At 39.1% G+C, this 16,987-nt stretch overlaps 1 protein-coding gene across 2 annotated transcripts; it reads left to right on the top strand.

Moving 5' to 3' along the window:
• Window positions 1–4,079: 4,079 nt before the first annotated feature.
• METTL7A (methyltransferase like 7A) lies at window positions 4,080–16,181 on the top strand. 2 transcript variants are annotated; one of them, XM_043884406.1, is made up of 3 exons: window positions 4,080–4,095; window positions 5,518–6,017; window positions 14,890–16,181. In XM_043884406.1, coding segments are annotated over exons 1-3 (669 nt in total). In that variant the 5' UTR covers window positions 4,080–4,094; the 3' UTR covers window positions 15,058–16,181. The 2 variants fall into 2 exon arrangements, with proteins under 2 accessions (XP_043740341.1, XP_043740331.1); XM_043884396.1 differs by lacking the exon at window positions 4,080–4,095 and having other exon boundaries at window positions 5,180–6,017; window positions 14,821–16,181.
• Window positions 16,182–16,987: the final 806 nt, after the last annotated feature.

Genomic DNA, 16,987 nt, shown 5'->3' with positions numbered 1-16,987 from the left:
CAAATAAACAAAATCAGAAATGCAAGAGAACACTTAACAATTGGTACTATGGAAATACAAAGAACTGTAAGACACTACTTTGAGCCAACAAACTGGTTAATAACCTAGAAATGAATAAATTCCTAGAAACGTACCACCTACCAAGACTGAATCATGAAGAAATAGAAAATCTGAACAGATACTTTATGTTGTTCAGTCACTAAGTCATGTTTGATTCTTTGAGACCCCATGGCCTGCAGCATGTCAGGCTCCCCTGTCCTTTACTATAATGCTGTATAATGTATATAATGTTTTACTATAATACTATAATACAAGAGTTTGCTCAAATTCATGTCCATTGAGTCAGTGTTGCTATCTAACCTTCTCATCCTCTGCTGCGGCCTTCTCCTTTTGCCTTCAATCTTTGCCAGCAACAGGGTCTTTTTCAGTGACTCAGTTCTTCACATCAGGTGGCCAAAGGATTGGAGCTTCAGCATGAATCCTTCCACTGAATACTCAGGGTTGATTTCTTAGAGGACTGACTAGTTTGATCCCATTGCAGTCCAAGGAAGTTTCAAGAGTCTTCTCCAGCTCCACAATTCATGAGCATCAATTCTTTGGTGCTCAGCCTACTTTATAGTCCAACTCTCGCATCCATAAATGACTACTGGGAAACCTCAGCTTTGACTAGATGGATGCTTGGTGACAAAAAGATGTCTCTGCTTTTTAATATGCTGTCTAGGTTTATCATAGTTTTTCTTTCAAGGAGCAAGCGTCTTTTAATTTCATGACTGCAGTCACCATCTGCAGTGATTTAGGGGCTCAAGAAAATAAAATCTGTTACTGCTTCTACTTTTCCCCCTTCTATTTGCAATGAGGTGATCAACCAGAGGCCATGACCTTAGTTTTTTGAATGATGAGTTTTAAGCCAGCTTTTTCACTCCCCTCTTTAACTTTCATCAAGAGGCTCTTTAGTTTCTCTTCACTTTCTGCCATTAGAGTGGTATAATTTGAATATCTGAGGTTATTGATATTTCTCCTGACAAACTTGATTCCAGTTTGTGATTCATCCAACCTGGCATTCTCAAGATGTATTCTGCATATAAGTTAAATAAGCAGGGTGACAATATACAGCCTTGGTGTATATTACTAGAAGGTTATGAGACAGATTACTAGTAAGGAGATTAAATCAGTAATCAAAAATTATACAACAAATAAAAGCACAGGACTAGAGGACTTCACTACTGAACTCTATCAAATATGTAAAGTATTAATACCAAGAATTCTCAAGCTTTTCCAAGAAATAGAGAAGAAATGCTTCCAAACTCGTATCACAAGGACAGAATTATTCTGACACCAAAACCAGACAAGGACGCCACAAGGAAGAATTTCTGCACTTCTGAAAACACCATTAAAAAGACAAGCCACAGAGTAGGAAAACATCTGCAAATCACATATTTGGTACATGACATGTACATACATACATACATGATTTGATACAAGAATCCTCAACACATAATAAGAAAATAATCCAGTTTTAACAAGTTCAGGGGATTCCTTGGCAACCCAGTGGTCAGGATGAAACACTTTCACTGCAGGGGGTGTAGCCTCAAACCCCTAGCTGGGGAACTAAGATCCTACATTCCGTTCAGCATGGCCAAAAAAAACAATAATAAAAAATAAAATGTTCAAAAGATTTGAACAGACTCTCTGAACAAGATATATGGATGGCAAATAAGCCCATCAAAAGATGCTTGATGTCATGAATTATCTGGGAGATGCAAATTAAAGCTACAATGAGGGACCACTAGATACATTTCAGGGTGACTAAAATTAGAAGGACGACCACACCAAGTGTTGGTGAGGATGTAGAGCAACTAACTCTCTCATACACTGTTGATGGTACAATCAGTTTGGAAAACAGTTTGGCATTCTTCTTTGTGAGGTAAACATATACCTACCATGTGACATTTACATTCTATTAAAGAAATTTATCCATGAGAAATGAAAGTATATGTCCATACAAAGGCTTGTACACTAATGTTCACAGTAGCTTAACTTTTAAAAAAATATGTGTTTGACCATATTGAGTCTTAGTTGTGGCATGCAGGATCTTTGTTGTGTCATTTGGGATCTTTCGTTGAGGTGCACGGACTCTCTAATTGTGACTTGTGGGTTCCACAGCACTCAGGTTCAGTAGTTGTGGTGTGGGGGTGAGAGGGTAACAGGCAGGAAGGCTAGGGGTCTCCAAACGGAAGAAATAGGCTGCAAGTGTCAGACATTTTTTTGTCTCTCTCTTAAGCAGCAGGAGGAAACAAACTATAAGCGTTAGTGTTTTTATCCCCTTCTCTGGTGGTGGTGACGGTTTAGTCACTAAGTCGTGTCCAACTCTTGCAACCAGGACTGTAGCCTGCCAGGCTCCTCTGTCCACAGGATTCTCCAGGCAAGAATACTGGAGTGGGTTGCCATTTCCTTCTCCAGGGGATCTTCCCGACCCAGGAATCGAACTTGGGTCTCCTGCATCGCAGGCAGATGATTTACCAACTGAGCTATGAGGTAAGCCCTCCCCTTCTCTATATAAATTTAAAAAGAGGTTTCTTTTAAGATCTGTGTTGCCATGACGACACCTGATTCCACCTGAACTTAACTTTTCTCAAACCTTGAGCTAACCAATGCATTTTTCTTATGGAAATGTCTGTCTTAAGCTATGTTAATGAACTATGTATTTACCCTAGACTCTGTCTTCAAGTCAGTTCTGCCTAAGATTCAAAACAGACTTTGACAAACCAGTATGTTTTACTCACGCAAATGTTCTCTTAAGCTATGTTAATGAGACTGTATTTGCTTGGAAACCTGCCTTTCTTCAAAATTCACGTCTATCATTTTATGGCCTGGGACATCTCCCCTTGTGCCAATGTTATCTCAAAATGCAAGCTGTGGGTGAGGGGCCTGATACCAGTCTCTGAGTTTTGAGTCATTTCCTTTCTCTAATTAGCAGACTGCTAGTAGCTATATAACATCCAGCTAAAGACTAGCAGGAAGGCACTCTTTCTGCCTCCTTCTGATGTCTATGTCAGAAGTTTTCTCTATCTTTTCTATACTTTAATAAAACTTTATTACACAAAAGCTCTGAGCAATCAAGCCTTGTCACTGGCCCCAGACTGAATTCCTCTCTTCCAGAGGCCAAGAATCCCATCATCTTTCACACTCAGCAACAATCTTTCAGGGGCTTAGATGCGGCATGTGGGATCTTAGTTCCCCGACCAGGGATCAAACCTGAGTCCCCTGCATTGCAAGGGGTTCTTAACCTCTGGACTACTGGAGAAGTCCCCATAGTAGCTTCATTTGTAATAAGCTACTACTGTAATAAGCAACGGAAACTGTTAACAACTCAAATATCCATCAAAGTCAGGTGAGTAGATAAACAAACTGGTATAGATCCACACAATTGCATACTACTCAGTGGAAAATCAATGGATACATACAACAGCATAAATGACTCTTAATTATGCTGGATGAAAGAAACCAGACAAAGTAGATACTATATGATCCCAATTAACATAAAATTATAGGATGTATGTGTATGTGCTTACTCGTTCAGTCATGTCCAACTCTTTGCGACCCCATGGACTGTAGCCTGCCAGGACCTCTGTCCATGGGGATTCTCCAGGCAAGAATACTGGAGTGGGTTGCCATCCTCCTCCAGGGGATCTTTCCAACCCAGGGATCAAACCCAGGTATCCGACATTGCAGGCAGATTCTTTACTGTCTGAGCCACTAGGAAAACCCAAGAATACTGGAGTGGATACTCTATCCTTTCTCCAGAGGATCATCCTGACCCAGGAATCAACCAGGAATTGAACTGGCGTTGTCACATGAGTGTATGCTCCTCGGTTCTTTGTCTCGTCACAACAAAAATTTGGAGTGACGGACATTGAAGCCACCTCGGCGGGTCACAGCTCTCGGAGGACAGACCGTGTTATAGCTCTTAAATAAATCAGTGTTACAGCTCTATTTATTTAAATAATAGCAGGAAAATCCATCTTCGAGGCATGAGCGCACGTCGATCCAAAGACACGAAGAGAAGAGCGCCCCATCACGCGGGAGAGCGAGCAAGTGAGAGAGAGAAGAGGGCTTTGGCTCCTCTTTTTATGTTTTTTGTTCCCCCTGGGTCTGTCCTATGCAAATTAGGCTTAGGCAGGAGCGTTGTTTGTTTTACCTGAGGTTCTCACTCCAGTCCTCTGATGTTCCTTTGTTCTATTTTCGCGGGCTTTTCCCTTCCAGGTCTTTTAGCCACCGCCATTTTGGACTTCTTTTCCCTATTCTAACTACCTAACATTGTCTTCTGCATTGCAGGAGGATTCTTGTAAGCCCAAACTATAGGAAAGGCAAACTAACCTCCAGACAGAAAACAGATTAGTGATGGCCTGGGAGTGGGGAGGGCAGGAAAGAGGGATCACAAAGGGGCAAGAGGTATTTGGGAGGTGGGGAGTGTAATTGATATGTTCATTACCTTGACTGAAGCAATGATTTCATGTGTGGGTACATGTGCCAGAATTTAACCAAATGATACAGCTTAAATATGTGTAGTTTATTATATGTTAATTCCACCTCAAGAAAGCTGTTAAGATGGAGCACATATTTATAAAACATGCATTGGGTGTAACATATAATGAAACAAAACACTCCCTGTGTCCATTACATGGTTTTAAAAAGGAAACTACCATTATTTTGGGGCATTTCTATGTTTCCTGAACACCCTAAGGCCCAGGCTTTCTTGTTAAAAACAGATGGATGTCTGAAAATATTTTCTTAAAACTTTAGGTTCCCAAAAGTGAATATTCTGGGGACTATTTTTATGTAAGTTAATTCAGTAATGCAGTAACTTGGCACAGTTTGAAGGTGAAACTTGCCCTTTAAAAGATGGGCAGCCCAAAACAGTGATTTAAAAATAATCCCACTGTGCAGTTATCAACATCTTAGAACCTCTGCCTAGAATGCAAAAGGGAAAACTCTTGCTGTGACCAGACAGGCATGTGCTTTCACTTCTTTTTTTTTTTTTTTTTAAATGAGGCAGAGGTGGGCAGGATGGAACAGAAGCAGGATGGGGCACAAAGTAATAAATGGGGTTTAGCAACAGCCTTCTGGTGTGTTTTAACCAGGCTCCACCCACAGCTTCTGTTTTCTTAGGAGAGACTGGAAAACGGACAAGCTGTGAATACACTCTGCATTTAAAACTGCAGCAGTAGTCTCGAAGCAGGAATAAGGGGTTGTAATCGGCTTTCCTTCTAAGGAAAAGCTGGGAACCTTCTCATTTCACTTCATGAAAAATAAGTGATGAGGCAATTTCTGCCAAACATCTATTAATTGGATGAAACAGTTCTCTTGCCTGATATCTGACTTCAGCTGTGTATTTCCAGCACAGCCAGTTCTTCTTTCCTCTGCAGCTGATTGGCTCTGGAGTGTGGCCAGAAACCTACTTCCCGCAGTTAAAGGAGTCAGATCTCTAACTGTTGATCTGTTTTCTTCTCTTCTGAGTGATGGCGCTCACCATTTTAATCCTCCGGCTGGCCGTCTGCATCCTGGCATTTCCCATGTACCTGCTGGACTTTCTGGGCTTGTGGAACTGGATATGCAAACAGTGGTTCCCCTACTTCCTGGCGAGGTTCACTGTGATGTATAATGAACAGATGGCGAGCAAGAAGCGGGAGCTCTTCAGCAACCTGCGGGAGTTCATGGGCCCCTCTGGGAAGCTCTCCCTGCTGGAGCTGGGCTGTGGCACGGGGGCCAACTTCAAGTTCTACCCCTCTGGATGTCAGGTGACCTGTGTTGATCCCAACCCCAACTTTGAGAAGTTCTTGATCAAGAGTATTGCCCAGAACCCACACCTGCAGTTTGAGCGCTTCATAGTGGCTGCCGGGGAGAACATGCACCAGGTGGCCACAGGCTCCATGGATGTGGTGGTCTGCACCCTGGTGCTCTGCTCCGTGAAGAACCAGGAGCAGATCCTCCAGGAAGTGCGCCGAGTGCTGAGGCCGGTGAGTATGGGCTGAAAAGGGCTGCTTAGTAGCAACCACCATCACTAAGGGCAGTCCTCCAGTTTCAGTAGATCGAACACCCTAACATAAAAGTAAAGCTACTAGAAAAAATACTGCTGAATTTTTTAAGAAAAAATGTTAGAGTGCAGAAGAAGCCATGAAGGAAGAGATTGATAATACATGAATAAAAAAAATTTTAGAACTCCTGCAGGGAAAAGGACTATAAACATATCTGAAGTACAAAAATATTTTGTAAAAAATATTTGCCAAGGATGATAATGAGTTAACTTCCTTCATAAAGGCATTACACATCAACAAGATCAACAGGATTCTTAAATAAATTATATTAAAAAGAGGAAAAAAAGCAAAGCACAGGAACAGAAATATAAATAAAAATAGCCAATATATGATTTAAATATCTAGTCTTGTAATTAAAGAACAAATTAAAGCATGGTATTTTATAGTGCAATCTTTAAAATAAAACAAATGAATATAATAAGATAGGAACAAATTCATAGATATACAGAACAAACTAATGGTTACCAGCTGGGAGAGGGAAAAAAGGAGGAGCAAGAGTGGTATGGGATTAACAGATACAAACTAGAATGTATAAAATAAATAAGCAACAAGGATATATTCTACAGCACAGGAAAATATAGTCATTATTTTGTAATAACTTTAAATGGAGTATAAACTATAAAAATTTTGAATCACTTTGTTGTACACCTGAAACTAATATTATAATCAACCATGCTGCTGCTGCTGCTAAGCTGCTTCAGTCATGTCCAACTGTGTGTGACCCCATAGACGGCAGCTTACCAGGCTCCTCCGTCCCTGGGATTCTCCAGGCAAGACTACTGGAGTGGGTTGCCATTTCCTTCTCCATAATCAATCATACTTCAATTAAAAATAAATTAAAGCAAGACCCTTTTTATCTACTATTCTCCAGAGACTTTTAAATTCAATATGGTATTGGGGTGGGTCTGGGGGTCTGGACACCCAACTGGAGGAAGTGTCCTCTTCAGAGGGCAATTTAATAATATCAAATTTTCAAGTAATTTACATCTTCATCCAACAGGAATTTATCCCATAGCTATCCTGCAAAAATATGCAAAAACTCATTTAAAGATAATATTCATTACAATATTTTTAATATAATAAATTAGAAATAACACCCATCAATTGGAAGTTAAGTAAATTGTCACATAGTATAAAACAAGAAATTTTTACCTATGTCAATGAAAAAAATCCTCAAAGAGATAGTGTTAATTTTAAAAGCAATGAAAACAAAATATTATGTAGAGTACTAATCTATTTGTGTGGGGGGGGGAGAATATTTATTTTAATGGGAATTATAAACATGTAATTATTAACAGTGGTTACCTATTGGGAAGGGAATTGGATGAGGGGAAAGAATTTCTTTTCATTTTATACCTCTCTGTATAGTTTGAAATTTTTTATACCTGTATGTAATTTTCACATATTACCTTTATTGTTTACTTAAAAACTAGTTTTAAATAGAAGCTTGGTGTACTGCAGTCCACGGGGTTGCAAAGTCGGACACAACTGAGAAACTGAACAACAATTCTAAACAAAGCTGAACATACATAAAATATGAATATTTTAACATTTGAATTTACTCTTCTAGGGCAAAAAGATGGTCTGTAATCCCCAGTTTTATTTTCTCCCATCCAAGTACTAACCAGGCCCAACCCTGCTTAGCTTCTGAGATCAGACGAGATGGCCATGTTTAGGGTAATACCGCCCTAGACCGCAGTTTTATTTTCTAACAGAGGAAGCTCCTCAGAAAGAAAGGGACTTGAAGATAGTGTTTAGAGGCAATAATATAGTTGTCCCTCAGAGTCACTCCCTGCCCCCACCACAGATACCAAAAGCTATACAAGCTCAAGTCCCTTACATAAAATGGTATCGAATCTGCATATGACCTATGCGTATCCTCCCACATACCTTAAATCATCTCTAGATTACTTTTAATACCTAATACAAGGTATATGCTATATAAATAGTTGCCAGCATGTGGGAAATTCAAGTTTGGCCTTTTTTTTAACTTTCTGGATTTTTTCCCCAATATTTTTGATCTGTTGGTTGAATCCATGGATGCAGAACCTGTGGATACCAAGGGCCGATTGTAATTCTGTGTTTGGCTCAAGAATAGGCCACCATCAAAACTGTAACAGAAAAAGGTCTGATTCTGACATTCAAATCCTGGGTTCTTCTGTCCCAAGGCGGGGCATTAACTGGGCACATTTAAGAGACATTTTGCTTATGTGTTACTAATCTCACAACGCCTCTCTCTGCAAAGCAAATAATGATCACCTCGGGTTTAAGCACTGAGAATGCTCTTAGGGGATCATAAGTCTTCCTTTGGCTCCTACAAAGCACCCACTCACTGCTGAATAGAACCAGAGGCTTTCCTGCATTCTCATTCACCCCATCACACAGTCCTTAACGCAGGGACTGTCTTCATGTGGGGTTGGGGAAACAGACCTAGAGAAGTTAAGAAACTTGCCCCACATTACACAGCCTGCTGCTGCTGCTGCTAAGTTGCTTCAGTTGTGTCTGACTCTGTGCGACCCCACAGACGGCAGCCCACCAGGCTCCCCTGTCCCTGGGCCTCTCCAGGCAAGAATACTGGAGTGAGTTGCCATTTCCCCCTCCAATGCATGAAAGTGAAAAGTGAAAGTGAAGCTGCTCAGTCGTGTGGGACTCTGTAGCGACCCCATGGACTGCAGCCTCCCAGGCTCCTCCGTCCATGGGATTTTCCAGGCAAGAATACTGGAGTGGGGTGCCATTGCCTTCTCTGACACAGCCAGCAGATGTGACTTTAATGCACATATTCTTATCACTGCACCACAGTGCTTATCACTGCGGCTTTGTATTGCTCCAACTTCAACATTTCTACCACTTTTGCTGGCTAGTCTTCCTCTGCCCATCCCTTAAACACTGGAGTTTCTATTTTGGCTCTAATTTTGCTTATATACACCCCCTGTGTAATCTCATGTACCGCCAAAGTTTTCAATTACCATGTACACAGATGGTTTCCAAATCTAAGTATCAACCTCAGATCTCTCTTCTAATCCCAAATTTTCATGCCCAGTTGGCTACACATGTCACCTGAAAGGGTAACAGGCTCTCTAGCCTAACCTGTGTAACCCAGAGGGCATCAGCAACCTCCTCAGACCTGGGTCTCCTCTTCTCTCCTGTCCTCTTCCATGGAAAAATTTTTTTCCATTAGGAAATTTCAAGTTTTCCACTTCTGAACACATGTCTCATACTTGCCCACAGAGGGGCAAGTAGAGGGAACTCCCTCTCTAATCTCTGCCTGGACAGCGAAGACTAGGGAAGCTAGAAGAGGCGAAGGAGAATGGGACAGTCATCATGGGTTTTGGAGGTACTCATTGGTCCCTTTCCTCCTTCTCCCCCCAAAGGTAGGTTAAGTAGAAAACTTCTGAAGACTCGTTAATAATGTGTACCCTCTACTGTGTCCAGACTTGATCTATATTTACAGGACTGTCCTAGATGAAACCAGCAGTTACTGCTATTTGACAGTTATTTACATACAGTATCCACTGATTGAAAAAAAAAAATCAAATTACAAAATATTATCATGAATTCAGTAACACTTTTAGATGGCTCAATAGCTTTGTCCTTTTTAAAACAAATTATTTTTTAGATGAAAGATAACTGCTTTACAGAATTGTTTCCTGTCAAATCTCAACATGAATCAGCCATAGGTATACATATGTCCACTTTCTCTTGAACCTCCCTCCCATCTCCCTCCCCATCCCACCCCTCCACAATGATACAGAGCCCCTATTTTGAGTTTCCTGAGACATACAGCAAATTCCCATTGCTTATCTATTTTATATATGGTAATGTAAGTTTCCATATTACTCTCTCCATACATCTGACTCTCCTCCCCTCTCCTCAAGTCCATAAATTTGCTCTCTATGTTTCTCCATTGCTGCCCGGCAAATAAATTCTTCAGTACCATCTTTCTAGATTCTGTATATGTGTGTTAATATATGGTATTTCTCTTTCTGACTTACTTCACTCTGTATAATAGGCTGTAGGTTCATCCACCTCATTAGAACTCACTCAAATGTATTCCTTTTTATGGCTAAGTAATATTCCATTGTTTAGATGTACCACAAGTTCTTTATCCATTCATGTGTTGATGGACATCTAGGTTGCTTCCACATTCTAGCTATTGTAAATAGTGCTGCAATGAACAATGGGGTACATGTGTCTTTTTCAGTTTGGGTTTCCTCAAGGTATATGCCTAGGAGTGGGATTGCTGGGTCATATGGTGGTTTTATTCCTAGTTCTTTAAGGACTCTCCAAACTGTCCTCCATAGTGACTGTATCAACTTAAATTCCCACCAATAGTGCAAGAGATTCCCTTTTCTCCACACCCTCTCCAGCATTTATTGTTTGTAGACTTTTTGATGATGGCCATTCTGACTCATGTGAGGTGGTATCTCACTGTAGTTTTGATTTGCATTTTTCTAATGAGTGATGTTGAGCATCTTTTCACGTGTTTGTTAGCCATCTGAATGTCTTCTTTGCAGAACTGTCTGTTTAGGTCTTTTTGCCACTTTTTGATTGGGTTGTTTGTTTTTCTGGTACTGAGTTGTATGAGCTGCTTGTATATTTTGGAAATTAACCCTTGTTTCTTTTGCTATTATTTTCTCCAATTTTGAGAGCTGTCTGTTCACCTTGCTTATAGTTTCTTTGGTGTGCAAAAGTTTTTAAGTTTAACTAGGTCCCACTTGTTTACTTTTGTTTTTATTTCCATTACTCTAGGAGGTGGGTCATAGAGGATCTTGCTTTATGTCATCAAGTGTTCTGCCTATGTTTTCCTCTAAGTGTTTTACAGTTTCTGGTCTTACATTTAGGTCTTTAACCCATTTTGAGTTTATCTTTGTGTATGGTGTTAGGAAGTGTCCTAATTTCATTCTTTTACGTGTAACTGTCCAGTTTTCCTAGCACCACTTACTGAAGAGGCTGTCTTTGCCCCATTGTGTATTCTTGCCTCTTTTGTCAAAAATAAGGTATCCACAGGTGCATGGGTTTATTTCTGGGTTTTCTATCTTGTTCCATTGGTCTGTATTTCTGTTTTTGTGCCAGTAACATACTGTCTTGATGACTGTAGATTTGTAGTATAATCTGAAATCAGGAAGGTTGATTCCTCCAGCTCCATTCTTCTTTCTCAAGACTGCTTTGGCTATTCGGGATCTTTCGTGTTTCCATATGAATTGTGAAATTTTTTGTTCTAGTTCTGTGAAAAATGCCATTGGTAATTTGATAGGGATCACATTGAATCTGTAGATTGCATTTGGTAGTACAGTCATTTTCACAATATGGATTCTTCCTACCCAGAAACATGGAATATCTCTCCATCTGTTTATGTTGTATTTGATTTCTTTCATCAGTGTCTTATAATTTTCTGTATACAGTTACTTTGTCTCCTTAGGTAGGTTTATTCCTAGATATTTTATTCTTTTTGTTGCAATAGTGAATGGGACTGATTCCTTAATTTCTCTTTCTGATTTTTCATTGTTAGTATATAGGAATGCAAGTGATTTCTGTGTATTGATTTTGTGTCCTGCAACTTTGCTAAATTCACTGATTAGTTCTAGTAATTTTCTGATAATATCTTTAGGGTTTTCTATGTATAGTATTATGTCATCTGCAAACAGGGAGCACTCTACTTTTCTGATCTGGATTCCTTTCATTTCTTTTTCTTCTCTTATTACTGTAACTAGGACTTCCAAAACTATGTTAAATAATGGTGGTGAGAATGGATACCCTTGTCTTGTTTCTGATCTTTGGGGGAATGCTTTCAGTTTTTCACCATTGAGAATAATGTTTACTGTGGGCTTATCATATATGGCCTTTACCATGTTGAGGTATGTTCTTTCCACGCCCATTTTTTGAACAGTTTAAATCATAAATGGGTGCTGAATTTTGTCAAAGGCTTTTTCTGCTTCTATTGAGATTATCATATGGCTTTTATCTTTCAATTTGTTAATATGGTGTATCATATTGATATGCATATACTGAAGAATCCTTGCATCCCTGGAGTAAACCCAACTTGTTCATGGTGTCTGAGTTTTTTAATGTATTGGTGAATTTTAAATGTATTGGTGAATTGCTAAAATTTTGTTGAGGATTTTTGCATCTATCTTCATCAGTGATACTGGCCTGTAGTTTTTTTTGTGTTGTCTTTGTCTGGTTTTGGAGTCACAGTGATGGTGGCCTCATAGAATGAGTTTGGAAGTGTTCCTTCCTCTGCAATTTTTTGAAAGAATTTTAGAAGGATGGGTATTAGCTCTTTTCTAAATGTTTGACAGAATTCACCTGTGAAGCCATCTGGTCCTGGGTTTGTTTTCTGGGAGATTTTTTATCACAGTTTCGATTTCAGTGCTTGTAATTGGGTTGTTCATAATTTCTATTTCTTCCTGGTTCAGTCTTGGAAGATTGAACTGTTCTAAGAATTTGTCCATTTCTTCCAGGTTATCCATTTTATTGCCATATAGTTGCTCAGAAGTCTCTTATAATCCTTTGTATTTCTGCATTGTCTATTGTAACCTCTCCTTTTTCATTTATTTTGTTGATTTGATTCTTCTCTCTTTTTTCCTTGATGAGTCTGGCGAAAGGTTTGTCAATTTTGTTTATCTTCTCAAAGAACCAGCTTTTATTTTTACTAATCTTTACTACTGTTTCTTTCATTTCTTTTTCATTTATTTCTACTCTGATCTTTATGACTTGTTTCCTTCTGCTAACTTTGGGGGTTTTTTGTTCTTCTTTTTCCAGTTGTTTTAGGTATAAAGTTAGGTTGTCTATTCAATGTTTTTGTTTCTTGAGGTAGGACTATATTGCTATAAACTCCCCTCTTAGAACTGCTTTTGCTACATCCCATAGGTTTTGAGTTGTGTTTTCATTGTCATTTGTTTCTAGGAAATTTTTAATTTCCCTTTTGATTTCTTCAGTAACCTGTTCATAATTTAGAAACATATTGTTTAATCTCACAGTGCAGCTTGTCACTTGTGTACATCTTGCAGGTGGGCTTTCCTCCACCTCACAGACAGGGTCTCCAAGATGATGAGGTGGAGAATCCTCCAGGTTCACAGGAAATTTCACTTTACTCGCTTCTCCTGCTCAACGATCTCTCTGGTCGAAAGGATGTTCTCCTGCGTCTCAGTCTTCTTCAGCTTGGCCTCATCGAAGCTGCTGATTTCCCCATGTTGGGCTTGTCTGCCATGTTCTTAAAACAATCTGAGAAGTTCCACTTCAAGTCTCCTGTCCCAGTGCTCCCACTCTTGTCACTGCCAAAAGAGACCTAGTGTGTTTTTTTTTTTAATTTCAACAAACCAAAAATTTGTGCTCTTATTTTTTCCCTATTTTTTAAAATTAATTTGTATTAAAGTATAGCTGTTTTACAATGGTGCATCAGTCTCTACCATGCAGCAAAGTGAATCCCTTCTGGACTTCCTTCCCATTCCGGTCACCACAGAGCGTAAAGTAGAGTTCCCTGTGCCGTACAGTATGTTATCATTTGTTAGAAGATTCATTTTTTAAAATTAATCCTATCACTTACATTCTGTGACAATGGTACAAAAGTAAAGGACATGGTTATTTAGCCTCAGACAGTGGTTGGCATGGATTCAGACTCCCACAGGCTTGCAAAGCAGAACCTAAGAACAATTTTCAGATGAATTTAAAGGTGTGTTTTTTTTTTTTAATAAAAAGAGAAGTTAAAAAAATTGTCATTAAAAGGCAAACAACAAATAGGGGAAACATTTGTACTGTATGTAGTTTAATTATACTAAAAGCCCTTACTAATCAGTAAGAAAAAACCAACAGCCTATTAGAAAACTGATAACAGATATTAACAGACAAATCAGAAAAATAGAAATCCAAACAGCCAGTATTAGTAGTCAAAGTGTTGGTCACTCAGTCGTGTCGAACTCCTTACGACCCCATGGACTGTATACCCCACCAGGCTCTTCTGTCCGTGGAATTCTCTAGGCAAGAATACTAGGGTGGGTTGCCATTCCTTTCTACAGGGGATCTTTCCATCCTATGACGTTTAGTAAAAGATGCTATGATTTAAAATACTAAAGATATGCATGTTATAAAAAATACCACAGTACACATCAAATAGATTTTAAAAAATATAGATGAGCATTTATTGAAAATGGGCACTCACATCTATTGCTGGTATGAATACAAACTGCTGCAACTCTTTCAAAGGACAGTTTGACAACCAGGTTTCCGAGGTGGCTCAGTGGTAAAGAATCCACCTGCCAATGTAGGAGATGCAAGAGACATGGGTTCAGTCCCTGGGTTGGGAAGATCCCCTGGAGGAGGGCATGGCAACCCACTCCAGTATTCTTGTCTGAAGAATCCCATGGAGAGAGGAGCCTGGTAGGCTACAGTCCATGGGGTTGCAGAGTTGGAAGTGACTGAGCATGCAAGCACGCATGTGACAGGCATTAAGAATAGGCCCTTGAATGCTTTAAACTGCTTTAAATTTTAGCTATCATTATATATTACTTTTATGAACAGACAATATAGATTGGCAGCTCTGTATACAATCTGACAGAAGATGACACTATTAACCACAATGGTATCACAGTAAGTTTGGATTTCTCCATGTGTTCTCATGAAGTGGACCTCTGGGGCCACTGAACTCTGACATCTAAACATCTTATCAAATTGTTTGTCCCAAACTAAAATTTTTAGTGTGGTTTTCTTTCCCCCTTTTCTTTATCAGGGAGGAGCTTTTTATTTCATGGAGCATGTAGCAGATAAGCCTTCAACCTGGAATTACTTCTGGCAACAGGTCCTGGATCCCGTCTGGTACCTTCTGTTTGATGGCTGCAACCTGACCAGAGAGAGCTGGAAGGCCCTGGAGCAGGCCCGCTTCTCCAAGCTGAAGCTGCAGCACTTACAGGCCCCTCTGTCCTGGGAGCTCGTGCGCCCTCACATCTATGGATATGCTGTGAAATAGTGGAAGCAGGGAGATGAGACCCAAAAGGCTCAAATAATTTAAGGTTTTGGCTTCAGTAAGTCGAAGATGGGAACTCCCTTTTTTGGGTAAATTTGAATTTCATCCCTAAAAGTTTATGTTATAACCTAGTTAGCCATTTTCTATCATCTCCCAAGAATCAAAAACAAAACAACTTTGAACTCTCTCTTGGAAGAAACAGTCAGCTTCCATAATTAAATTCTACCATTATCCTCAGATCTTACTTTATTCCATAACTTCACAATTTTTCTTATTTAAATGATGACCCAACAGATTTTAATTTCACTCTTTCTATGAGAGGCTGATGCTAATAAGAATTAAATCACACAAAAGAAGATTTTGAAAAGGGAGATGGGAAAAGATCTTAATAATTCACAAACTGAATAAAGAAATACTAACTATTTGAAAAATCCAAACCTAAAAGCACAGTTGTTGTTTTTTTTTTTTTAAAGGAATCTGAATCTACTTGCTGTTCTTAATATTAGTGGGCTGACTTTCAAAATTAATGTACCAGGACGCCACACCTGGTTCTGCCCAGCTCTGTTACGTTTTTTATTCCAGTATTCCACCAGAATTCTCCTGCATTCCAGTCTTTAATTCTTACAAGAAAGATTGTACTTTAGTACAATACACTTTAGTATATCCATAAAACTACATGAAGCAGAGTTCTTGGGTTCATTTTGCCTATTATCTAGCATGTACTTGGCTGAATGTTTTAAACTGCAAGCAAAGAAAAGGCCCACTGTAATGAGGGAAACACTGAATGCTTGGGTATACTTTGTAAGAGCCCCTCAAAATAGGCAACCTGTGAGTCTGTAAAGAGGTAGACAAATATTGTTTGGATTATTCTGATCAAATTTCTACTCTGGTCCCAAGATGATTTCTTTGTTCCTTGTAACCACAGAAACCTTGGAAAATAATCACAAGTGCATTGAAAACAAGTTGGTCAGTTAGAGGATTTAGAATTTTCAGCAATAGTTTGTATGCATTTTAATAAATTTAGTATGTTTTCTGAGATGATTTTGCAAAAGCACTATTTTAAATATCAAATCAATAAATTCACATATATTTGAGGAATGGAAATAAAATGAATGATTTATATCTTTGCTGACTTACTTTCATTTTTCTTAGCATCTATGGGAGGGCTTTCCTTCATGGTGGAAAATTAAGCTATTTGAATGTACAGATTTTTCCTTCTACAGCCAGATAACTAAATACAGCTAGCAGACTTCAGAAAAAGCAATTTTGGGGACTTTGCTGGTTGTCCAATGGTTAAGATTTGCATTTGAAATGACAGAGGATGCTGGTTCCGTCCCTGGTCAGGAAACTAAGATCACATATGCCATGTAGCATGGCCAAAAAATAAAAATAAAAGGCAATTTTGGAAGGGTCTTAATGGGTTTTGAAAAGTTCAAGTCCAAAAACTCCATTTGTGAAATCCATAGAGCAGAAACAAAGGAAGTTTACTATTCTCTCTTGTGCATGAAAACAGTTACCATTATGGTGAGGTTAGGACATGAGTCTACAGTCTCCTGAACTATGGAATGTGAATATCCTCCCTCCAGGGTCTCCCAAAAGTAGGGGCATCCTTATTTGCCCAGCTTACTACTGGTAAGGTCAGTCTAGGGACTGAGAAATCTGAAAAACCACAGGTTGATCTGGTGAAGTATTATTGGCATGCTGGAAGGTGTGTAATACCAAAGTACAAAGTACTAGGCACATTCTTCTCAACTCTGTTTTGTTTAAATGGTGTAGCAACCACATTAACAAATTGAAAGATAAAAACCATATGATTATCTCAATAGATGCAGAAAAAGCCTTTGACAAAATTCAACACTCATTTATGATTAAAACTCTTCAGAAAGCAGGAATAGAAGGAACATACCTCAACATAATAAAAGCTATATATGAC

The sequence above is a fragment of the Cervus elaphus genome, chromosome 3 (assembly GCF_910594005.1).
Source record: "Cervus elaphus chromosome 3, mCerEla1.1, whole genome shotgun sequence".
In the NCBI taxonomy this organism is placed as follows: domain Eukaryota; kingdom Metazoa; phylum Chordata; class Mammalia; order Artiodactyla; family Cervidae; genus Cervus; species Cervus elaphus.
The sequence above is the reverse complement of the archived record's forward strand: the minus strand, read 5'-3'. Positions and strand labels throughout refer to the sequence as shown.